This window comes from Balaenoptera ricei, chromosome 6 (genome assembly GCF_028023285.1).
Source record: "Balaenoptera ricei isolate mBalRic1 chromosome 6, mBalRic1.hap2, whole genome shotgun sequence".
Classification (NCBI taxonomy): Eukaryota; Metazoa; Chordata; class Mammalia; order Artiodactyla; family Balaenopteridae; genus Balaenoptera; species Balaenoptera ricei.
The window spans coordinates 15,557,834-15,582,964 of NC_082644.1; the positions used below are offsets into that span (position 1 = coordinate 15,557,834).

At 49.2% G+C, this 25,131-nt stretch overlaps 1 protein-coding gene across 1 annotated transcript; it reads right to left on the bottom strand.

Moving 5' to 3' along the window:
* Positions 1–606: 606 nt before the first annotated feature.
* Positions 607–24,021, bottom strand: R3HCC1 (R3H domain and coiled-coil containing 1). Its single transcript, XM_059926292.1, has 14 exons — positions 24,007–24,021; positions 23,768–23,897; positions 23,366–23,612; positions 23,150–23,278; positions 22,863–22,937; positions 11,375–11,393; positions 11,009–11,122; positions 9,488–9,933; positions 7,531–7,668; positions 6,208–6,805; positions 5,082–5,254; positions 3,762–3,832; positions 1,870–1,965; positions 607–935 (listed from the first exon to the last, which is right to left on the bottom strand). Exons 1-14 carry the CDS (start codon positions 24,019–24,021, stop codon positions 799–801), a joined length of 2,388 nt encoding a protein of 795 aa, XP_059782275.1. The 3' UTR covers positions 607–798.
* Positions 24,022–25,131: the final 1,110 nt, after the last annotated feature.

Below are 25,131 nucleotides of genomic sequence, written 5' to 3' on the forward strand. Positions count from 1 at the left end.
GGGCAGTGAAGATCATGGGTCCCCGGGGTGCAGTGAGGGTGGACCCCGAGCCAGCCAGTCTCCCCACAGGCGCGGGACTCCCTCTGTGTCACAGCACACTGTGGCCCAGCAAATCGAGGGGTCCACGATGACCTCAGAGCGCGAGGCAGGACCACTCGGCACCAACTCCGCCCAAACCGTAAAGATGAGTGCGCTGGGACCTTGTCCGCACAAAGCTGCCCTCCCCGCCGTTCCTGTGAGGGGGGAGAACTCGGCGGGCATTTCAGATTTCGCCTCTTGGCTTGTTCATGTTTATTTCCGCAAGGACCCCCCCGTGTAACCCGCACCACTGGTAACACTGGGACCAGTCCAAAGAGGGGGGCCTGCAGCACTGCCAACAGCCCCCAGCTGCTCTGCGGGAGACTGGGCAGGTGTCACACAACAGGTGTACCCTGCACCCCCAAACCGGCAGGCTCTGCGCAGAAATGCCTCCGAGGCCCAGCTGGATCCTCGAGCCCAGTCAACTAGAGTGACGGGAGCTTCTTCAGCAGCCCCAGGTCTCAAATGGGAGGCGAACAGCGCCCCCTAGTGTCCCGCGGCAGACCATCCCATTTTGACGCAATCACGTTAACAATTCTTACATTTTTATTTTTTCTCAACTTCTGGAACTAGACCAAGGTAAAGCCCCCATGCCCCACAGTGACGCTCCAAGGATGGCTCAGGGCTGCTCTGGTGTGTGTAAAGGCTTGCGGTGTTGGGGCCCCAGCTGAGGACGGGGTCGGGGGGGGGGGGGGCGCCGATCCAGGCCGCCTGGGCCTCTCAGGGCCCCAGGGTCGGGGGAGGCTCCACTGCAGGCCGCTCTTTCTTTCTGTGTTGGAGCCCCAGGGCCCGGGCCACCAGCCTCCGGGCCACGGCTGTGTTTGTCTGTGGCCTCTCCTTTGCCAGGCGCAGAAGCTCTAAAAGGAAAGCCCCATGGGGTGGGGACTTGAATTCAAGGCTATGGCCTCTCCTCCCAGCAACACAGCGGCCTCAGAGGCCATTAGCGCACGGCCAGATGCTGGTGAGAGGGGGCCACCTAGGGCTCCAGGCCCCTCGTGGGGTCCTGACTAACCCTATCACCCCTCTGCGCCCTCCCTGTTTCTCTGTGGCGGCAGTGTTAATCCTGTCTACCCCCTGCTTTGTAGGGCCCTTTGAGAGGGAAAAGCAAATCAGGATGGGACACCTGGAGCTCTTGGATCAACAGACAGGATGTTTATTGTCCCCAAGAAGTCTGGGACAAAGACCACGTAATCCACAAGAATGTGGACCGCCTCAGCAGGCTTCTCCCAGGCCAGTTTTGCCAGCCGCTGCTTTGCAGCCATGGAAAACTGGCCTCTAAAAGCCCCCCTCGTGCCTTCTGGAAGGAGGAGAGGAAAGGGGAGGAGATGTCATTTATACGGCATCTTTTGTGTGCCCCTCACCGCTGTGGGCATGTGTGCCAGGCTTTCTTATTCACTCCAGTGCTTATCTCACAGAGAAAGAGACCAACTCACAGACGTTAGGTGACTTGCTCAAGGCCAACTTAAATAAGTGCCAGAGCCAGGATCACACCGAAGCCCAAGCTTTTTACCCTACAGCAAAACATGGCTTCCACGGCCGTACAGAAAGACCAAGCTTCCCCCTGAGCCACACCGCAAGAGGTGTGAGCGGAGGGCAAGCCTGGGCCGTAGCAGCTGGCAGACAGCACTGCTGATGGGCCCCCCTGGGGTGGGGAGAAGCACCCCACTGGCCGCAGCAGCCCAGGAGCCCTAAAGCAGAGAACTGAAGAGGGGAGGGAATCGGAGGGAAGGCCCCGCCCCGCCCAACCGAACACTCACACAGCCCTCCCACCCAGACCCCCGGCTCCCTTACTTGGCCTCTGCAGGGCCTTCAGCTTGGACTGCTTGGTTCCCTGCGTCAGGGGCCGGATCTTGAGCGTGGAGAAATCCCTGGTCAGGGCCTCAGCAGCTATGGAAAGACAACAGATCTGGAGCCATGCCCTCTTCCTCCTGCTGAGGCCTCCGCAGGACCCAGGAGCACGAGTGTCACCCCGAGGCCCACGCAGCTGCTTTTTACTCCCATTCAGAGCTCAGGGACAGGGCTGCCCCATGAGCTTGCCTCACCCCCAGAGCCCGCAGTCCTGCACGGGGCCACCCATGCTCTCAGATGCAGAGCCCGCTCAGAGCCCAGCTTCCACGTTCCTGCCCCGGGCTGGTCGGGAGCCACGTGAGCCTACGGTTCTGACGTCAGGAGAGGCAGGCCCCCGCCTTCCAAAGCCCGGGAGCTTAAAACAAACGCCACCCTTCCCCAACTCAAGACCCTCCCAGGGCACGTGCCCTCACTGCCCCAAGCTGTGCCAGGCCATGGAGCACTCAGGCCACTTAACAGACATGGCACGTCAGAGCTGGGAGGGGCTTCGGGTCCAAGCCACTGTACGGATGAGGAAACTGGGGCCAGGACGTGGCCTGCCCGTGCCACACAGCTAGGTGGAGCCCGGAAGGCAGCCATGGCCACGCCTAGCCCACTGTTCCTCCTTTCCGAGGACCAGAAAGCCTCTGGGCCTCCCCCTGCCCCCGCCTCTCTTTCAGTGGCTCCCTCCCTGGGGTTGAAGCCCCTACCTCGCCCCAGTCCTCTTGCTGCCTAGACACTGCCCCCCGTCCCTGAAACCCCAGGCTCTCCTGAGAACTGGGCCCACCCCGGCCACGGTCACTCCCAGCTCTGTGTTCAGAAGCTCTTGTTGTGAGAAGCCCAGCCAAGGGCAGCCGGGTACCAACTCTTTACAAATACACCCAAACTGAGCAGTGGGGTGGCAGGGGCAGCTCAGGAAAGTGGCCGAGATGGAGGATGGGCACCGTCCAGAGCTACAGCCAGGAGGCTGGCTGGCCTCCCCAGCTCTGACGCCAAGAGTCTTAGTAATCCTGACCAGACACTGACATCCAGGGAACTCAGTCTCCCCATCTGTAAAATAGGGGTCACCTGACCTACTTCTTGGCACTGTAATGAAAACAGAATGAGATGCATCTGCTCAAACTGTATGAAACTGCCAGTATTTGAATGCTTTTGACCTATAAAAATGGCACCTTCGGGACTTCCCTGGTGGCACAGTGGTTAAGAATCCGCCTGCCAATGCAGTGGACATGGGTTCGAGCCCTGGTCCGGGAAGATCCCACATGCCGCAGAGCAACTAAGCCCGTGCGCCACAACTACTGAGCCTGCGCTCTAGAGCCCACGAGCCACAACTACTGAGCCCGCTCGCCACAACTACTGAAGCCCACGCGCCTAGAGCCCGTGCTCCGCAACAAGAGAAGCCACCGCAGTGAGAAGCCCACGCACCGCAACAAAGAGTAGCCCCCGCTCACCGCAACCAGAGAAAGCCCACACGCAGCAACGAAGACCCAACACAGCCAAAAATAAAATAAATAAAATAAATAAATTTATAAAACAAAAATGGTGCCTTCATATGTTTTCATTTAGTATGTGGAAGTCCGTAGGGCTTGGCCCTACGTGCTCAGTAAAGGTCACCTGAATCTGAAACCTCTGAACTGAAGGCACGAAGATGAACAGGCGAGGCCGTGAGCTTCCTGGCCCGGCTCCTGCTCTGCACCCCCAGGACTTCTGGAGGGGCTGGGAGACACCCTGCCAGTCCGCCGGCTCAAGGTAGCCTGCACCCTGACCTGGGGGACCCCCGCCCAGGGAACCCTAGGCTCCCGCCCTCCCCAACGGCGATCAGAGGGGGGGCCGAGCCCACCGTGCAGCCGCCTCACCTGAAGCCAGGCAGGGAAAGACCCCGAGCGCGTGCGTGTCGTCCACCCACTGGATCTTGAACCCCTTCTCTCTGCCGGGGAAGAGACAGAGTGACGAGGCGAGCAAATGGGCAAAACCCCTCCTGCTACAGGAAGTCCCCTCCCACCGCCAACCCTCAAACACTGAGCCCAAGACTAGTTCCGTCTCCTCTGGGAAGGAGACGACCATCGGGCGCAGACTTTCTCTGAAGACCAGTCAGCCTCAGAAAGAGACACCACCCCCGTGGCTGGATGGGCCCCCCACTCCTAGAACTGAGGAAGCCAGGACACAAAGCTCGTAGCACACGATGCCAAGGGCGAAGGGGGCTCCTCACAGGTGCCGTCACGCCAGGCCAAGGGCGTGGGGTCTGAGGCTGGAGGCAAAGGGTTTGTGTGGTGGGCACAGGACCTAATACAAGCGTGTCAATGCAACTGCCCCTGTTCGACTTTCTTTCTGCTGCTCAGGAAAGCACTCCGAGTCTGGGCCCCATGGGAAGCCAGAGCAGTCCCGGGGCCCACGGCTTCTCCGTGGCACTGCCACGCCGGCCAAGGAAGCCACCAGTGGCCCCGGTCTGGCTCCGCCCGCACGGGTGGAGAGCTAATGAGCCCCTCGAGCTTTCCACCAGCTCAGGCTCGGGGAGGGAAGGGGAGGCTGCTCGGGAAGCGGTCAGAAAGGGGGCCCTGAAGAAAGGGATGTTTTCAAAGCCTAAGCAGGAAAAGAGAAGGGGGACTGGAGAGAAGAAAATGAGCATTTGGAAAAAGAAAAAGAAAAAAGGAGAAAAGATTGGATTTGGATCCAAGGAATTTGGGGAAACAAGAGAAATCTTTCTCTCACTAAATCCCCATCTCCTATCTCCACCAGACCCTGCCCCAGGGCCACTCAAGCCCAGTTCACCCCAGAAATAGTTCCTGCTTGGAAACGGCCCCATTCTGCTGACTGACCGACGGGTGGCTGCTCGTGGAGCAGGGGAGGCAGGGGCCCCGCCGGGTCCTGGCCACCATGTGGGTGTGTGGGGGCCGGGACGGAGATCTGCTGCCCGGTGCCAGCAGGACCAGGTCTCGGGCCTCTGGAGAGTGTCTGCAACCGAAACCTCAGCTCTCCGCCTCCACAAAGTCACAGCCAGCAAGCCAACTGCCCAGGAGGATGGAGCCCAGAGCAACCACATCTACTTTCTGCCTTTCTTTCTAGATCGCTGGGCACCGGGGGAGGGGCAGGCAACTGTCCCCCACAACAAAGGGGTGTCCTAGCTCCTCTCCAGAAGTTGGGCACCCCCTCCTCCCCACCTCCCCGAAGCCTCTCACTGGAACTCGGAAAAGGCTGCCAGCAGGTCCTCGGTCTTGAGCGCCGGCTCAAAGTCGTAGATCTCCACCACGTGCGCAAAATCCTTCTCTCCAGGCAGCTCCTCTGTGAAGGAGGATGTGTCCACGTGGATCTTCTCTACCTGAATCTCCTTCTCGGTCAGGTTGTCCGTTATCTGGGAGAGATCAGACCCTTTAGCGAGGGGAGCTCTGACACACATGACTCCAAATGACTGCCCTCAAAATCACACGCTGAGAGTCCTGCAGGCTTCTGGGTAGATAGGGAGGTGAGCATCCCGGGCAGGAGTCTGGGAAAGACAGCAGGATGGCGGACTGGGCCAGAAGATGGAGAAGCATGAGTTTTAGGGGAGTCCCCACTGGGTGACTGGCATGGACACACATTATGTTTCACAGAATCCCGAAAACCCTATTCTATAGGCCCACTTTACAGATGGGTAAACAGTCAAAAGAATTAAGTAATTTTGCCCCAAGTTGCCATCAATAAGTCACAGAGCTGGGCAGGCCCAGGATCTTTCCTTCTCTCATTAATGATGTGATAATAAGCAAGGCTTTCTGGCGTCCATCCTTCATCTGTAAAATAGCGATACAGGATGCCCGCTCTCCCAACTGACACTGCGGCCAGGCTCAGGGGCGGACACATGACACACAGTTCCAAGGGTACAAGATCTGTAAGACAAAGCTTCAGGCAGAAGAGTGATTTTCATGACCAACATCTGCAGTGCATTCTGAAGCATGTGCACATCTATGTTACCTTGGGCAGTGCGTATCATTACCTGCTATTTTTTCAGATGAGGAAACTGAGACTAAGAAAATGACTTGCCCACAGTCGAACAGCTCCTACATGATTGAGCTGGGACCCAAATCCACACCCCTGATCCCAGACCCTGAGCCTCCTGCCCTCTGCAGTGTCAGTCCTGACTCCTGGGGGCAAGGCCCCTGTGTCCCTCCCCGCACATCTGCTAAGGGATCCCTATCACCCAACACCCAGGCCTGCTCAGCCAGCACCCGCCCCCCACCCCTCCACACCATGACCCTCGGCCCCCATCCACCCTCGACTACACCCACCTCACTTCCGCCCTCCCTTTTCCGGGCTTAAGAGCCTCATCACCTCCTGCAGCAGCTCACTGTAATCGTCCTCCTCGGAGCAGCTGCCCGGCCCCTCCTCTTCCACCTCGTCCTCTTCCTTCTCTGCCGCCAGGCTCCTCTCCAGCTCACTCCCACTCCCGTCTTCCAAGTCTGGCTGCAGACCGGGCCCCGGCCGTGTGGCTGACTCCGACCTGTCTCCCGTCCCTGAGTGATCCTCTGGCCCTGGGGACTCAGTGGCCACTGGGTCTGGCAGTGACTCTTTCTCACTTTTGCTACGGCCTTTTCGGACCTCTGCTGCCTGCGTCGCCAACACAGGAAGTTCCTGATCGGAGGTGGGGTCCCCAGCACGGATATCATCGGGCTCTTCTGGGAGCCCGCCAGCTGGAGCACCTCCCTGAAGCCCTGGGGCCGGGAGGGGCGCCCATTCTTCTCGCCTGCGCAGCGCCCGGGGCACATACAAAGCCTGGTCCGGCTTGCGTCCACGATGCCACCAGCCGGCCCGCGCTCCTCGGGGACCAGAAGCCGCTCCCTGGCTTGAGGTGGACCTCGGACCGCGGTACTTGCTAGGGTGGGAAGCAGGAGGGCGGCAGGGGCCAGAGGGCCCATCTGAACCGGGTAACCTGGAGCAGGAGCAGGCGGTCATCAGGGTGGTGTCTGGGCCCCAAGGAAAATGGTTTACTGGAGCGACCTGCCATTCAGGCATGAGGCTCTCAAGTCGGCCTTGGGCAAAAACCAAAGCCAAAATGACCCTCCGAAACACCTTAACGAGGCATCAGAGTGGAGGCTGGATGCGCTGAACAAGACCAAAGCCGTCAGCTCTCCCTCCAGCGTTGTAAACCGAATGTGAGACCGCCGAGTCTTCGCTTACTCACAGGTAAGGTGGGTACTAGCACTTAGGAACTGCGTTATTAAAAAAATATGTAACTTTAAAAGCTAGGATCATAGTCATCATGATACGATCCTGCAAGATGCACGTGGAAACAGGTGAGTGAAAGCCCAGATGTACTCTCGCGTTCCGTGGCCTCTGCGGGGCACAAGCTCACTGAGAGCACGGCTGGGCAGACACCTTCACTGTTTAAACCACTCTCTCTTTCTCTCTTTTGGCCCGACGTGCATAAGCTGAATTTGCTAAAGGAATTCCACAAACAAGGCACATCTACTCCGCTGCTGGAGCAGAAAGCAGCACTGACTCTAAGCAACTGCAGCTGGGGATAGAGGTGGCGGCCTGGGGGCTCCCGGCCCTGGTTCCCTCTCAGACACTGACCAGCTCGCCCGACCACTCCCCAACCCCCCGCCCCCCGCTCAAAGAACTGCTGAGGGGCCTCCAAGGCGGCAGGATACACACCTGATGTCCAGGTGACAGATGACTGTCCTCCTCCTCCAGCCCTCCCCAACAGAGAAGCTGCTCAAAAGATCAAAATTCTCTGCTGTCCTGTGAATCAAGTACCGGAGGCGACTGGAGAGTGGGGGGAAGAGAAGGACCCTGGGGAGCAACGGGAAGGGGTGCTGAGCAGGGGCTCCAGGTGCAGCCCCCAGGCCTGAGCCCCACCGAGTCCACTCCCAGTTTAACGGTGGCTTAAACACTAGGCTCCCTCTGCCCCCTCGGGTCCCAGGCTGACTGCAAAGGACCTGCCAATAGAGGTTACGACAGGGAGCTACTGGCCCCACTCCCCTTCCAGTGCTGGGCCCCTTCGGTCTCGGGTGATGCTCAGGGTTACAAGTGAAAGGTGCAGCTGGCTTCAGACTATACTACAAAGCTACAGTAATCCAGACAATATTGGTGTCTTGGCACAAAAACAGAAATATAAATCAATGGAACAGGAGAGGAAGCCCAGACATAAATCCACACACCTATGGTCAACTAATCTATGACAAAGGAGGCAAGGATATACAATGGAGAAAAGACACTCTCTTCAATAAGTGGTGCTGGGAAAACTGGACAGCTACATGTAAAAGAATGAAATTAGAACACTCCCTAACACCATACACAAAAATAAACTCAAAATGGATTAAAGACCTAAATGTAACACCAGACACTATAAAACTCTTAGAGGAAAACATAGGCAGATCACTCTTTGACATAAATTACAGCAAGATCTTTTTTGACCCATCTCCTAGAGTAATGGAAATAAGAACAATAATATACATATGGGACCTAATGAAACTTAAAAGCTTTTGCAAAGCAAAGGAAACTATAAACAAGACGAAAAGACAACCCTCAGAATGGGAGAAAATATTTGCAAATGAAGCAACTGACAAAGGATTAATCTCCAAAATATATAAACAGCTCATGCAGCTCAGTATTAAAAAAACAAACAACCCAATCAAAAAATGGGCAGAAGACCTAAACAGGCATTTCTCCAAAGAAGACATACAAATGCCCAAAAAACACATGAAAAGCTGCTCAACATCACTAATTATTAGAGAAATGCAAATCAAAACTACAACGAGGTATCACCTCACACCAGTTAGAATGGGCATCATCAGAAAATCTACAAACAGCAAATGCTGGAGAGGGTGTGGAGAAAAGGGAACCCTCTTGCACTGTTGGTGGGAATGTAAATTGATACAGCCACTATGGAGAACGGTATGGAAGGTCCTTAAAAAACTACAAATAGAATTACCATTTGACCCAGCAATCCCACTACTGGGCATATACCCTGAGAAAACCATAATTCAAAAAGACACGTACACCCCAACGTTCACTGCAGCACCATTTACCAGGTCATGGAAGCAACCTAAATGCCCATCGACAGACGAATGTATAAAGAAGATGTGGTACATATATGCAATGGAATATTACTCAGCCATAAAAAGGAATGAAATTGGGTCATTTGTAGAGACGTGGATGGATCTAGAGACTGTCATACAGAGTTAAGTAAGTCAGAAAGAGAAAAACAAATATCGTATATTAACGTATATATGTGTAATCTAGAAAAATGGTACAGATGAACCGGTTTACAAGGCAGAAATAGAGACACAGATGTAGAGAACAAACGTATGGACACCAAGGGGGGAGGGGGGTGCGGGATACGAACTGGGAGATTGGGATTAACATATATACACTAATATGTACAAAATAAATAAATAAAAAATTTAAGAAAAAGAAAGATGCAGCTGGGAGAGGCCTGAGAGCAGATTATTAAACCTAAAGGCCAAGGTCAGAACCAGCTGCGAGCCCGTTACTTTGGATGCACCACTGGGCAAAGGGGCACAAGAGGCTCCGGGCGAACCCTGGCCTTTTCAGCAGCAGAGTGGGCGCAGGCAGCCCAGGGCCCGACGCCACCATCACACCAGCTTACTTTGACAGCTGCTTCTGCAGCAGGAAGCGGTCCAGCTCCTCCTGGATGCGGTGCACGAAGTCATTCTCGGCTGAGGAGAGGAAGACGCCGTCCAAGCAGAGAAGGGCCAGGGTGACAGGTGGGAGAACCTGCGGGGCAACGGACACGGCCGCGATCAGAACGCGCCCCGGGCCCACCCTCGACCAAGGCCAAGGTCTCTCCTCCGATCGGAGAGGAGCCGGGCTCCGAGGCGGGGAAGGGACGTGGCCAGGGTCGCCAGGCAGGGCAGTAGCGGGGCAGCAAGGGGTCTCCCGGCCCCTGCTGCGCTCGCTTTCGCTGTCCCCGGGCTCGCGCGCCGCCGCCTCGGGCCTGCTCAGCCGGCTCGACCGACACTCCCCGGCCCGGAAGCGAGAGGTCCGGGGGGAGCGCGAAGCCTGCCGCGAGCCAGCGAGCGGGGCGACCCACCCCTAGGCCCGCCCGCCGCACTCACCGCAGCCGCCCCGCGCGTCGCCGCCGCAGCTCTGAGGGTTCCCAGAAGCCTGCGCGCCTAGGAGCCCGAGAACCACCCGGGCCTCGGCGGAGCCGCAGCGCCACCATGCGGCCCGGAGGAGGCATGGCAGCAACGGCAGAGGCGTGTTCTTGATTGTTTTGACCCTGAGAGCACACTGTCTCCTAGGATCAATTATGTTTGGCAAATACTTTGAGGTGGCTCCTATATGCTAGGTCGTGGGGATACCAGATTTTCCGGTTCATTGTTCCCCTCCCTAGGAACGTAAAAGAGGAATAAATAGGAAGTTTCTGGACACCAAGAATTTCATCACCCTTTGACCACCGCTGCCCTTCCTTGACCCTTACTGATGGAACCTGCAAAGAGGTCCAACTCACACCAAAAGGCCACTGACAAGGTGTACTAGCCTTTGGGTAACAGGGCGGGGTAGACACTAGAATGGTGATTTGCAGGCCATCAAATTATACTATCTTGCTACATCTAAAAATAACTCCAGCACCCACCTTAAATAGGGTTTGAAATTCTTCCCATCGGACAGTGTAGGATGAGCTATTATAATCTAGGAGACCAGGGTTGAAATCCTCCTCTTCCCTGAAAGGTGCTGAAATGTAAGCCTTTGATCATTCTGAATCAAGCGGGCCCCTGAGTTAACAGCATTGAAGACCCAGGTTTTAGTACAGGGGTAGGACAGTCTGAGTGGGCCCTGCAGTAGGCTATGGGCAAGGTCACAGGGAGAGTGTCCCTCAAAAGGCCAGGTAGGAAAAGCTGGGAACAGAAAAATGAAGAAAAATTAAGATGCATTTTGCTCTCTTGCAGTTTCTTCCAGAGTATTTCTTTAAAAGGATGGTGGTATTATATCACATTTACAAAAACTATCTTTCTGGATAGTTTTTCAAGAACAAAAAGGATCTAGAATAAAGACAGCACCAAGTGCAAAGAGAACTCAGGGAGGTGAGTCATGGGTCTCCTTTTCAGCCCTGGTTGTTAAGAAGAGATTCTGAAGGCCTAACAGGTCCCCTGCCCCAGCCTCCGGCCTGGCGGGGCATCCGGCCCCTGGGGATGTAGAGGGCAAAAGGCAGCAGGAAGAATAGGGACACCCATTTGGATTCTGACTCCACCAGCCCCACCCACACTCCACACTGGCTTAACTGAAGTGGAATTAGGCCCGAGAGAACGCTTAGGGGCCACACAATGGTACCATTTCTCTGACCAGGCTTCCATGATGGGCGGTTAGGGTTAGGGTGAGGCTGAGAGGCAAGACCACCTAGCAGCTATGGACCACACACGACCTGGAAGGATATGCTTGCTACTTAGAAAACAAAGGCCCAACTTTCTCAGCAGAGTGGCCATCTCTCCCCAAAATGAAGGAACCAACCAAAAACCCAGGACACAAGCCATACCTCCACCTCTTGAGAGCTGCTGGTCCGTGAGAGAGGACTTCAGCACATTCAGAGAGGCTCAGAAACAAAGCTCTCAGAGGAAGGCTGCCCATGAACCCAGTTTCCACCACACCCTCTTCAGGTAACTTGGAGGCTGAACAGAAAAAAAAGTATCAGCACGAAGGCCTCCACTTGTGGGTGGAGGTTACCAAGAGATGCCAAGATAAATGGGGAAGGAAATCAAGGCACATCTACCCACACACTTTGGGGACAAATACCAGGTGAGCGTTGAATGGGCCCAGTCCGAGATAAACAAGCAGAACAAAAAGCAGCAGGATATGCAGAATTTCTACAGCAAAAACAAACAACAACAAAGAAAGCATAATAGGAAAAAGAGGACAAGGGTATATTGGAAAGTTCTCTTGAGAAAAGAGAAGAAATTTCAGTTAATAACTACTTCACATTCTCAAGGAAATCAAAGAAAGTCTGATTTCCATGTCACAATGGATAAACCAACAATGACATGAAAGTGAACTGTCAGAGGCATGGAAAGACATAAAAGAGGCAATCATGTTCATCACAGAAGCAGCAAAAACTGGAGTCAACAAAGTTGAAAACAAATCAGTGACAAAGAGTAAAGCCTTATGAAAATGAAGGTAATGACTATTTACACAAAGTTTGCCATATAAATGGCATGAATTTAATCTTTGCAGCAGCCCCTTCAGATGGAGATTGTTACCCTTATTGCAGGGGAATAACCTGAGGTTTAGCCAAGGAACCAGCTACTACGCGCAGAGTTGGAACTCACTCTAATCCAGATCTAGCCTGACTGTCACGTCCATGCTCCTTAACACCCCCTGACTAAGATCTTCCATCTTTAGAATGTCATGAGAATTGATGCTGTGGCCAATAGCCAGACACAGAAGTCAGGCATTAAACAAACTAGACGAATCCAATCAGTTAGAAAAGCATGCTATGTGTGTGCTGTAGAGTTTTACCTCAAACAGGAGGAATGATTGAGTGATGATGAAAGGACTGCATGCAGGGGACAGGGGGTTGCAAACAGTCCCATCTGAAGGGAAGGACCTAGAGTCCCCTGCTACCATAGTGACCCTAAATTACCATCCAGTGCGCCTTTCCTTGCTATGGGTAGGATCACCGGGGTCACCCACAGCTCTGGAGTCTACGTCCCAATTTCACATCTCCTCACTCTAAGCAACCTGAGATGGTATTACATCTGTGTAATGTATTTGATGGTATTAAACTGTCTACCAGTAACCTCAGCTTGCATGAGCTAGCCAACTATTCTCTCCACGTTTAAGGTTAAGTTTAAGAATATCCCGTTTATGTTTGTTATCAAAAGTCCTTGTAATGTTTACATAGTTTTGACATATGTATTAGAGAATCTAATACATTAGGTGGTGATTCCAATTTAAAAAATGAAATGGATCTCAGACTTACAATTTTCAATGGGCAGATGTAAGAGTATTTAACTAAGTTTGTAAACAGTATTATAATATTAAAGAGAACTGGAGTCACAATATTTGAAGATCAACAAGAGTTGTTTAGATACAGCACATAGGAAGGTTTTGCTTCATAGCCTGCTGAAGCACCCATTTGATATATGTAAGAAGAAAATCAGGACTTCCGGGAAGATAGAGTAAACACACTTTTCTAATTCCTTCCACTAAATACAACTAAAATCCCTAGACATTATATATAAAACAAACATGAGGAGATTCTGAAAGGTGGAGAAAAGAAGGAGACAAGCTATGGACCTCCAGTTCCAAGGAACAACAACAACAAAAAAAGAACAAAACCACAGAAATCCAAGCCAAGACATAACATTATTAAATTTCTGAAAACTAAAAACAAAGGAAATTTTGAAAGCAGCCAGAAAAAAAGAAAAATTTTATCTTACCTAAAGGGGGAAAATTATTTGAATGACAGTGGATTTCTTGTCAGAAAACAGAAGGACAAAAAACTTTTTTTAAGTGCTGAAAGAAAAGAATTGTGAATCCAGAATCACATATCCAGTGAAAAAATACTTCAGGAATAAAGAAGAAATCAAGACACTCTCAGATGAAGGAAGATTAAGAGATTGGTTGCCAGGAGACCTAGCCTGAAAGAATGGCCAAAAGAAGTTCTCTACACAGAGAGGAAACAATGAAAGAAAGAATTTTGGAACATCAGGAAGGAAGAAAGAATACAGTAAGCAAAGATGTAAGTAACACAATAGACTTTTCTTCTCTTGAATCCTTTATATTATGTTTGATGGCTGAAGCAAACTCTAATACTATCCGATATGTTCTAAACGTATGTAGAGAAAATATTTAAGACAATTATAAATGGAGGAGGGTAAAAAGATGTAAAGGAAGGTGAGGTTTCTATGCTTCACTCAAAATGGTAAAATGATAACAACAGAAGACTGTCATGGGTTATGTAATACCCAGAGCAACCACTAAAAATAGCTGTATTGAGAGTCTTAAAAAAAAAATACTACAGATAGAGCAAAATAGAATTCTAAAGAAAATGTTCAGGTAACCCTCATGTAGGCAGGAAAAAGAAAACAGGGAAATGAAAAGCAGAGAGAACAAACAGAAAATAAAACAGCAGACTTAGACACTAACATATCAATAATTATACTTAAATGTAAATGTTCTAGACATACCAATTAAAAGACAGAGATGTCAGTTTCAAAACATGACTCAACTATATGCTATTTGCAAGCAGCTTACTTCAAATATAAAAATATAGGCAGGTTAAAAGTAAAAAAGTCAAAAAAGATCTATCATGCTTCAAAGGAAAGCAGGTATGGCTTTATTATTTTCAGATCAGGTAGACTTCAGAGCAAAGAAAATTACCTGTGACAGAGAGGAATATTATATAATGATAAAAGGGTCAGTTCACCAAGAAGACATAATAATCCTAAACGTATAAGCACCATGAAATTGAAAACAGAAAAATAGAGAAAATCAATAATACAAAGATCAATAAAATTGATAAACCTCTAACAAAAATTATATAGCAAAAGAGAGAAAACACAAATTATTAAAATCAGAAATGAAACAGAGGATATCACTACAGACACTACAGACATCAAGAATATAATAAAGAAATACAATAAACAACTTTGCACACATATACTTGACAACTTAGTGAAAAAATCCAATCCTAAAAAGTTACTTAGTCTATTTCATTTATATAAACTTTTTGAAATGACACAATTTTAGAAACAGAGAACAGATTAGCAGTTGAAGTGGGGAACAAAAGGTGAGGAGGGGAGAGGAGGTGGGAGGGAGATGAGTGTAACTAAAAAGAACTGTAAGAGAAATCCTTGTGTTCTATATCTTGACTGTGGTGTTGGATATGGGAACCCACACATATAATACCGTTATATACAACTAAGTACACACACACCAGTATAAGTAAAATTGAGAAAATATGAATAAGATAGGTAGATTTTATCAATGTCAGTATTCTGGTTGTGATATTGTACTATAATTGTTGCCATTGAATGAAACTAGACAAAGGGTACATGGGACCTCCCTGTATTATTTCTTATAATTGCAGGTGACTCTACAACTTGCTCAGTAAGCATTTGTAATTAGGGAATTCCCTGGCAGTCCAGTGGTTAGGACTCGGGTCTTTCACTGCCGGGGCCTGGGTTCAATCCCTGGTCAGGGAATTAAGATCCCGCAAGCCACGTGGCATGGCCAAAAAATATAAAAATTTAAATTTAAAAAGATGTTTGCAACTAATGAAAAAGGAAAATCAAATATATCAAATTTAGAAAATGCAAATTAAATTTTTAATAACTTAATAAATATGAGTAAAACTGGAACCAGATATATAAGAGAAATAAATTTGTTCTGTCATTTTGAGCTTATCAAAGTTGTTTTCATTTTCTATAAAGTATATTAGATACATTAATAACATTACAATATTTATAAATTAAATTTTAAAACTTAATGAAAACTAGATATTTAAATGTGTTACTTTCATAAACTAATATAACTTAAAATCTAAATAACTATAAGAAATCTTTTGTGAATAAAAAGCCAGTCTCAGACATAGAAAACTCTACACAAAACTACATGGAATTCCAAGAAAAACCAGAGAGATTAAAACAGTTACAGAAAATATAAATACAGAAACCTACATTGTAGATCCAACACATGGCTAATTAATAAACCTGAGGAAGGAAACAAAGCTATTGGAAAAGAAAAAAAAAATGCAACAATATTTTGTTGAAACAAAGAAAATGTGAATCTACAGATTAGTTTACTGAATTCCAGAAATAGATAGATAGCTAGATGCCTGATACTATTGGTGGTAAAATTATTTTCTCTGGGCATTGAAAAAAAAAACTCTATTTAGGTAGAATACAAAGAAAAAATTCAAGTGGCTTGCAGATTTCCCTAGCAACTCATGTGCTAGAAGAAAATGGAACAATACCTGTAAACCTTTTTTTTTTTGGACCTGCTGCGTGGCATGCGGGATCTTAGTTCTCTGACCAGGGGTCGAACCCACTCCCCCTGCAGTGGAAGTGCGGAGTCTTAACCACTGTACCGCCAGGGAAGTCCCATTACCTGTAGACTTTTAATGGGAAAATATTAAGACCAGAAAATTCTACAAACTGTGACAGAAACAGGAAGGTGTTTTTAAACCTGCAATGACTCTGGAGTCTCTCATAGAAATTCTGCTGAGGGAGGTGGAGCCATCCTGGCCTGTCTCAAGTGGAGATGCCAGAGGCCACTGGCAGACAGTGTTTACAGACAACCTGTCCCATTGAGCTCCACAACTTAAATCTCAAGACTTTTTGGAAAATCCACAAATAAATTAAATTGTTTTCTCTAATGACCTAGTCAATCTATTCCAGAACAGATTGCCCAGACTGGGTCTTTGACAGCCTCCGGCTAATCGCCTGAATTAGAAAAACAAAATTCACTCTTCCTAGACTGGCACCTTTTTTTCCTTCTTCCCCTCTCCCCATTTTCTCATGTAATTCCTTCCCTCACCATCCCCCCCTTTTTTTTTTTTACTTTGTTCATTGACAAGAATCTGATGACTGTCTCCTTGGTGTACTGGTGAGTTAGTTATTCAACTCACTAACTTTCTAAGTTATGCTTTGACATTCATTATCCTTCTTGGGAAGCTACTGGAAGGCATAATCCAGACAACCAAGGGATGAATTAAAATGACTGACTCACACACTGGGATGTCCTAAGAAAAAAACTCTGTGATGAATATTTAATTTGCTTAACTATTCAATTAATTGAAATAATCCCAGCAACAAAATGGTATACAAATATAATTCTTGAAAGGAGGGCTATGGAATGTAAAAATAAAAGCATTTTTTAAATCACTATAGCTTAGGACAGGAACCCCAGAATGCATTCTAACATGTGCAGGGAAATTTCCTGGTGGTCCAGTGGTTAGGACTCCGAGCTTCCGCTGCCGGGGGCCCAGCTTCGATCCCTGGTCAGGGACCTAAGATCCCACAAGCCACGCAGCGCAGCCAAAAATAAATAAATTTAAAAAATAATTTTAAAAAATAATAAAGTGTGCAGGAAGGGCATATACCTGCGGCAAAGTCAGTAAGAACTATTTTTCCAAATAACTGGCAGAGGCCGGGGACAATGATTAATAAAGAAACACTGACTATATAGTAAAATATAATACAGGGGGGAAAAGCTTAAAATAGACAAAAAAGAGGCGAAGGAAGTAACACTAAATAAAGCTTTTGTAGCAAAACCATAAATGGGATAGACTCAACTATATTACAAACATTAAAATTGATTCAAAAAGCAAAATATCATTATGTACTCTAACAGATTTACACCTAGAACAACTCTATGCAAGTTCATTTAAGGGTCTGAATGAAATAGTCAAAACACCAAATCCAACTTACTGGGGAGGCAGGAAAGATACCACATCAATTTCAGGACAGGGCAGGGATATGTACTAATACCTGTTTCCCCCCCTCTTTTCTAGAGGGACTAGCAAAAGCAACTTGGTGAAAGAATGAAAGAAAAACTGGAAAGTTTGGAAATTTGATGAGACCGAAGTATCATTGTTTGCAGAATATTTGATTTTTTTTTTCACCTAAAAATTCAAGAGAATCAACTAAGAAACTCCTGTAAGCAAGAGTGTGTGGAGAAGAGCCAGGGCTGGAAGAGGTGATGGCGGGGCCAGAGGAAGACAGAAGTGAGAAATCCACCCCCAGTCCTTGCTCTACCAGATTGGCATCTGTCCCTACCCCCCAAAATCTCTGATACCTTTGTTGTCCTTTGGTTCCCAGGAGACCATAGCCTCAGGCTAGCCTGAGTTCTAGCTCCTTTCTTAAAGGGCCAGAGTAACAGGAATCCAGATGGGGTTTGGGATTGTGGGGGAGTCTGGCCCGTGAGCTGCGGGGCTCAGGCCTGTCCTCATCTCAGCCCCCAAGCTCCTGCCAGGGACTCCTCACCTGACGTGACTTTGCAGATGTTTACACACCCACCTCCAAAGCCAGATCTCTCTTCCCCAGGCCCAAGCACCACCACACATCAGAGCCTGTTGCCACAATGGGGTCTGAGGGACAGGAGGAAAAATGGATATTAAGACTTGGTAATGACAGGGCCATGGTCCTCAGTCCCCTTCTGTGGGATTGTCTTGAAGCTCTCCCATAACAAGTTACCAGAGCGATCCGTCAAAAGGTGAACCCAATCACATCACCCTCTCCACCGCATAAAATCCTTTAATGGCTCCCCAATGTATTACAATAACTTATTACCAGGCTCTAAGTGATCTGGCCTTCTCCAGGCCTGGGCTAGGGTGAGGCAGGGAGCCATGAACCTGAGAGCAAGTGCCTCCTTAAGCTTTGTGCCCTGGGTGCTTGAACTGTCTCACCTTAGCATAACTCCATCTCACTACCGGGTACCCTCCTCCTTGTCCGTTACATCCCAGCCATGCTGGCCTCCTTTCTGTTCCTCCATTACAAGTTCTTTCCTGACTCAAGAGCTTGGCAATGGCTGTTCCCTCTGCCTACGATGCTCTTCCTCTGGCTCTTTTCTGGCTGCTCTGTCTTGTCTGTGTTTAAGAACTAAAACCAGTTGAGATTTTTCACTCTGGTTACTTTCACATGGAAGCTACTGGAAGTGGTTGCCTCTAAGACCCTCACTGTCTAAGCCCATAGTGGTCCTGTGGATTCTGGGTGGCTCTCTGCTTCTGTGTCATGGACGGGGCATAGGAATCTATGCTGAGACTAGAGACCTGGGGCCTGCATCCAGCCTCCCCCGGTGAAACACACAGCCCATTTCCTTTGAAGTCTTGCCAACGACTTGGGGGATGGGTCCTCACTGATGCTAGGATCCACAGACCCCATCTCTTTTCTGTGTCCCCAGATTTCCTCTACTCTTTCTCCTGCAAATACGATCCCCTCTCCTCTCCAGGACTCCTAGTAGAAACTTCTAAAGGCGCTCAAACTCTAGGAGAACAGAATTCAGGAAGCTCAGTGATTAGCAGGCAACATCTGCCCAGGCTTTGAAAGACCAACCTCCCTGAGGCCAAGGAGCACAAAAGCGCTTGCAGCTTCGTGGAGAGGCAGAAGCCAGGAGGAGGTACAGGAAGAGAAGCACAATGCTTGGCACCTGGTGGGCATTCAATAATCATTTGCTGAATGAATGAATGAGTAAAAAGATCTCCCAGTACCTGATGTTCCCTAAGGTGGAACATCACGTGAGCGGACTTCCAAGCAACTTGGTATTGTTTTATAAAAGCATGTAGATGGGAAAAGACGTAGCTGTGCTCAAAAAACGGTCACTGTGCCTGGGAAACACCGTGCAGTGAATGCTCGAATGCTCGTGCTCGTGGCTGAGGCTGCGAGCCAGCTGGGCTCTGGTCTAGAAACCAGCAGAGGCCTCCAGTCCATGTGGATTAAAAAGGAATAAAAGCGCCCCATGCGAGGAGGCGATCAAAGCCACCCAACCGCTTAAAGCCAGGGATAGAGGGGGAGTGTCCCCATTTATGCAGTTACACAGAATAAAGCTACATTTGACCACCCCAAGGAGCTATCTATGGCTTTTTCCGGAAGGTAAAAGACCAAAGATGTTGCCTTGTGAAGAATTCCTTGCGCAAGCCACCTGCTAGCCAACTGGGTCAATGGTATCCCCAGTAACGACATGGCTTTTAGCTGCCAAGAAAAAACCTGGTTCTTAACTGGGTGTCCTGGGGCAGGGGTGGAGGCAAGCACAGAAACACCAGGCAAGGATGAGTGAGCTCAAAGAAAGAGGAAAAACCACCCACAAAAGAACTTTACAAACCAAAACTCTAATACATGGAAAAAAAAAACCCCAAGAAAACAAAAGAACTACTAATGCTAAGAAAAGACTTGTCAATCAAATACAAGAGATGGGCCTTTGTAGAGCCAGATTCGGACAAACCAATCTACTATTGGACATGTTTGATAAAGTCAGGGAAATCTGAATACAGGCTGGGTACTAGACGACATGAAGGACTGTTCTTACTTTTCCGGTGTGTTTATTGTTACTGTAGTTAACGTTTTTCATCTGTTTTTTCATACTAAAGTGTGTATGGATGAAATGGTATGATGTCTTAGATTTGCTTTAAAATATGTTGGGGAGGGGAGAAGTGAGGAATTACAGGTGAAACAAGATTGGCAAAATGCTGATCATTTTTGAAACTGGGTGATAGGTACACTATTCTCCTCATTATTGTGTATGGTTGAAATCTGCCATAATAAAACATTTGTTTTTCTCAAGCCAAACTGAAGCCAACAATAAAAAGATGGGCAGGGGGTGGTATTCAATGCATAGCTAGAACATCTTCAAATTCTTGAAAGGGAAAAGAGAGAGATAAGGAAGAATTTTAGAATTTGTTAGAAAAATGTATAGTTAAATCCATATGCTAAAAATTTGAAGGTAACCACTGAAAGACTAGAAATATAATCTGTAGCTTTCAAATCATCACAGGAAAATAATAATAATATGAAAACTCTATCCAACATAAAGTACAAACAAAGAAAAAGAGGTAAAGGATAGCAAAAGAAAAATTGTGTCTCTTTTGCCTTAATAAAGATATAAAGCAAAAAAAGAAAAGGAAAAAAAGACAGGAAAAATGTATAATATTTTTTTAAAGGACAATCACATGATCCAGCCCAACCCACCCTTACAAGTGAATTTGCAATAGATTGCAGATGATCTGTCCTAAGAGAACTGGGTGAAAATTAAGAATTTCTAATGAAAATCCTGACTCTTATTTGCTTAATTCTTTAAAATGTCTTTACATAATTTATTAGTCAATATTTGACTATGAGGATCTTAGTGTTTATTTTTAATCTAATGTATATCAGCAAAACACTGCAGAGGGGCACAGACACGGAGAGGTATAGAAAAGCATGTGACGGTTTATCCAGATACAAGCACTACGTAAAACAAAACAACATACAAACTCTGCTTTACACATCTTTTAGGACATCCCACACAGTCGCCCACCGGCAAGAGAGGAGAGCTCCACAATGAACTCAGAAGGTCCCTGGATGGACCTGTCTGGAGGACAACAAGGCCTATACAAGGGTCTGAGAGCTAACACATGTTGAATTGGCTTACTCTGTACCAGGTACCCTCTATGCCCTTTGCATAATTTAACTCATTGCTCACAACAGTGCTATTGGTGGTACAACTGTCACCCTCATTTTATAGATGAAGACATTAAAGTACAGACAGGTTAAGTGACTTGCCCAAGCTCAAACAGCTAATAAATGGCAGAGCCAGTTCAACCTTTCCTCCCCTTCCAGAGCCCAGCTCAAAGGCCCAAGTAGGGAGGGGGTCAGGCCACAGCAGGGCGGATGCCTGATTTGCGTTTGAGACTGAGGTTTCGTAAGACAATGGCTCAGCCACCTGGGGGAAGTGGCCCTGATTCCAGAGGAGGAAGTCTGGAGAACCCCACCTTCATGATACCCTTCATTTATGTAGCACTTGATACTTTCAAAAAGCATTTACAAAGTTCCCATTTCTTTGCAACACCTCCCTTTGAGGCAGGCTAAACAGAAATAATTATTCCATTGGATCTTCCCTTACGTCACACCTCCCTGCAGTGATGGAGCCAGAACTCAGATCTCTCGTCTCCTGCCTGCACTGGGTCACGCTGGCCCATCCCTGCACACACAGAAAGCCAGCCCACAGTTGTCCCCAGTGAGAATGACGGTGGCTCCAAACACCCACCCACCGCAGTGACAGCAAACATGCACCTCTGCCCGTGGAACAACAGAAAAGCCAGACTGAGGACACATACGACTGTCTATTGTACAGAATGAGCAAATGCCTCCATAAACACGTAAGAAGGAAGCAAGTCCTAAGTAATTTATTAAAACAGCCAAAAAGATAGGCATTCCATCCCAAACTCTCCCTCCTCCCATTAGCCTAGCATATAGCATAGTGCTTATCAGGGCAAGTACTGGGGTCAGACTATCCACTCGAATACTGGTTTGACTACTTGTTAGCTGTGTGACTCTGAGCAAATTGGTTAACCATCTATCTGTTTTAGTATCTTCATCTGTGAAATGGGGATAAGAGCTCTGGCCTCACTGAGGCCTCAAAGATGAATTAATCCATAATGAGGTAACCCATGTAAAGCACCTAGCACCGTATAAGGCTGGTGGAGATGGGACCCCCTGCACACAGGTGAGGCATTCTAGGAACTCCAGCTCCAAAAGAACCAGATCAAAGGCTCTCCTGATCTCCTCTAGCCACGGACCCCAGGGTCCACGGCCACAAAATCACAGGTCCTGCTGCCGGCCTTAGGTGGTGACCTTTCTCTACCACCCAACACAATTTGCAGACAAAATCAGAAAGGGCCACTCCATCCTGCTTGCCCAACCCCTACCCTATGAGGGGAAGGGAGGATGTCACAATGTTAATCAAGTGACCGTGGGTCCTCGCTGAGCATGGGCCCCCACTGTCCACACACAGCCTGGCTCCGAGGGCCCTCAGCCTGCTACCACTATGACCACCCTTGAGCAGGCTACTGCACAGGTGCAGCTGAGGCTGGGGGTGCATCTTTGAAGCCAGATAAGGAGCTCTGTACTGTTAGGCTGGGCTCAGCCCTATGCCAGCTGCTCCATTTGCCAGGGATGAAGGATAGGAAAACTGAAGTGTCACCTTCAGTCACCGCAACGACCACCAAAGCAGCCCTGGGGGTCACATGCTGCTGGTAGTTGAAGGGGCTGGTCTGCTGAGGCACAAGTGCAGGATAAAGGCAGTGGAGCACATGATGCCAAAGGCCACTCAGATGTCACATAAGTCCCCAAAGGGCTAGCAGCCAGATGCCTGGGTTGCCACTTTCCAAGGCATCACCAGCAGAGCCACCAGGAGGTCCAAGACGACCTTTTGTGCACGCTGGTGGCAAAAGTGCAAGACGCCAGCTCACACCAGCACTTTTCTCAGCAGCGTACAGGTGAGAAATCAGAGGAGCCCCGCACTGACGCCAACGCCTAGCGGGCCTGCCTCACCCCTGCTCTGCCCTCTTCTGGACCAGGGCCTTGGTCACCTCCGGTTCGGCCGTGAAGGCCTCCTGGCTGGGAGTTCTGGAGGCTTCCGAGCAGGGCCGAGATTTGGAACAAAGGCCAGGTCGTGAGGCCAGGACGGAGGCACCAGCCTTCTCCCTTAAAATCAACCAAACGCACCCCTGGCTTCCTGCGGGGTCCTTCTCCCTGTGCTGAAGAGGTGCCCCTGGCAGGATCCCGCTGTTGAAGGAGGTCCTTGCACAGCGCAAAGAATAGGACGTCCTGGATTTTACCCGGTGAAGGGAGCAGGGAGGTCTTGGTCCGTGGTTCCCGGACTCCTCCCAACGTCGAGGAAGACGCCACTACGGGCCCAGTAAGGGCCCAGAGTCTGCGCCAGGGGCCGACGTGGGGACATGAAAGGCCTGGGCGCAAGAAACGGCTGGAGAGGGAAGCGTTATGTGGGACAGGCAGGGCCCGACCGGGGGCGCACGGATCCGATAAGAGCGGACTTTCCGTCTTGCTCGGCCGCCTTCCCCCGAGGACCCGACTCCGGAGACCCGACTCCGGAGACTTTTCCGACCGATGGTTTCCCGCGTCTGGCGCCCACCGTTCGCAGCAAAACGAGACACGCGCCCCGCTCCAGAGCCCCGCGGCCGGGTACCCACACGCCCGCTTCCTCTGGAGCGCAGGAGTCGCTCGCACCTCCTTCCCCGGGGGTCCGGTGACCCAGAGCTGCGCTCCGCTCCTGCGCCGAGCCTGCGTCGCAGAAGAAGCGCCAGTAGGGACGGGAGCGGCTCTCCCAGAAGTCGAACGGCACGCACTCCAGGCCCCTCCGCGACCCCTCCCCGAGTCCCCGCCCCTTTCCCGCCTCCCCGAGTGCCCGCCCCCTACCAGCTTCACGGGCACCCCACCGAGTAGAGACTGGACAAGAGCGACTCTGAACATGAACTCCGACTTTGGAGGCTTTTTTTCTAGAAGGGTCACCTCTTCCCACCATGGCTCCTCGCTGGACTCCGGAGGACCAGAAGAAATGTCCTCTTGCTATAGCGGTGTTTGGAGACGAGGGAGGGGCCCGGGGAACCTGACGCCAGAGAACCCCGTATGCAGTATCAGTGACAGAGAATCAGAACAGGGCGCTAAGAAATCTCACCTCTTCCCCCGTCATCCTCTCATTAATGCCCAGGACGATGCCTGCAGCTCGCTTCTAATCCTGGAAACTGGTAAAGACAGCTGAGATTTCGGTCCATTCTATAAAGGGCCCCACCCCCAGAAGCTCTAGTTCGTGCTCCTGGTAAACAAAAACAAAAACAAATTCGGTTCTGGTTTCTGGAAGTTTCTCTTCCAGTCCTCTCCTACAATCAAAGGGAATTATTAATATGAAACTTGCAGAAAAGCTGCAGTTTTCAAGAAACAACATGGTACGTGTGTGCGCTTCATAAATCTGGTAGGATGATCAGAATCACAGCCAACTCTTGCCCTAATTGGGACTAGAGCAGAAAAAGAGGAAAGGAGAAGAAGAATGCAAAAATTAGATTCACCCAGCTAAAGCCTCTCTCCATCATTAGAAGGGGTTCTTTACCCAACTGCACTGTGTAGGGATGTGGGGAGTTTTCCCCACACCATCAAGCAATTCTTGGACACCTGCTGGGTGTCCTACAATTCAACTCTGTGCTAATAGTATCTACTGGGAGATAGCATCAGATCCCAGAGGTTAAGGGCTCAGTCCCACAAGAATGACCTCCCCTACCCAGCTTCAGATGCCAATCACAAGTCCAGGTTGTTACCTATACTTCTGACAGACTGGCTATAAATCAGAGATTCCCACACCCCCTCTTTGGGTTCAATTAATTTGCTAGGGCAGCTCACAGAACTCAGGAAACCTGCTCTGGTTTATTACAAAAGGCTATTAAAGAATATGAATCAACAGCCAGATGGAGAGATACATAGGGTGAGGTCTCAAACAAAGGCGCTTCTATCCCTGTGGAATTTGGGGCCCCATGTGGTGGCATGTGAAAGCATTTTGGTTACCCAACCTGGAAGCTCTCTGAATCTTTTTGGGATTTTATGGAGGCTTCATTACCTAGGCAGTATTGATTAGATCATTGGCCATTGCTGATTGAACTCAACCTCTGGCCCCTCTCCCTTCTCTGGGGGTTGGGGCGGGGGTGGGGGAGACTGAATGTTCCAACCTCTTATCACGTGGTTGGTCACCTCATTAACATAAACTCAGGTATGGTTGAAAGAAGTTTTTACAAACATCAAGACATCTTTTTTG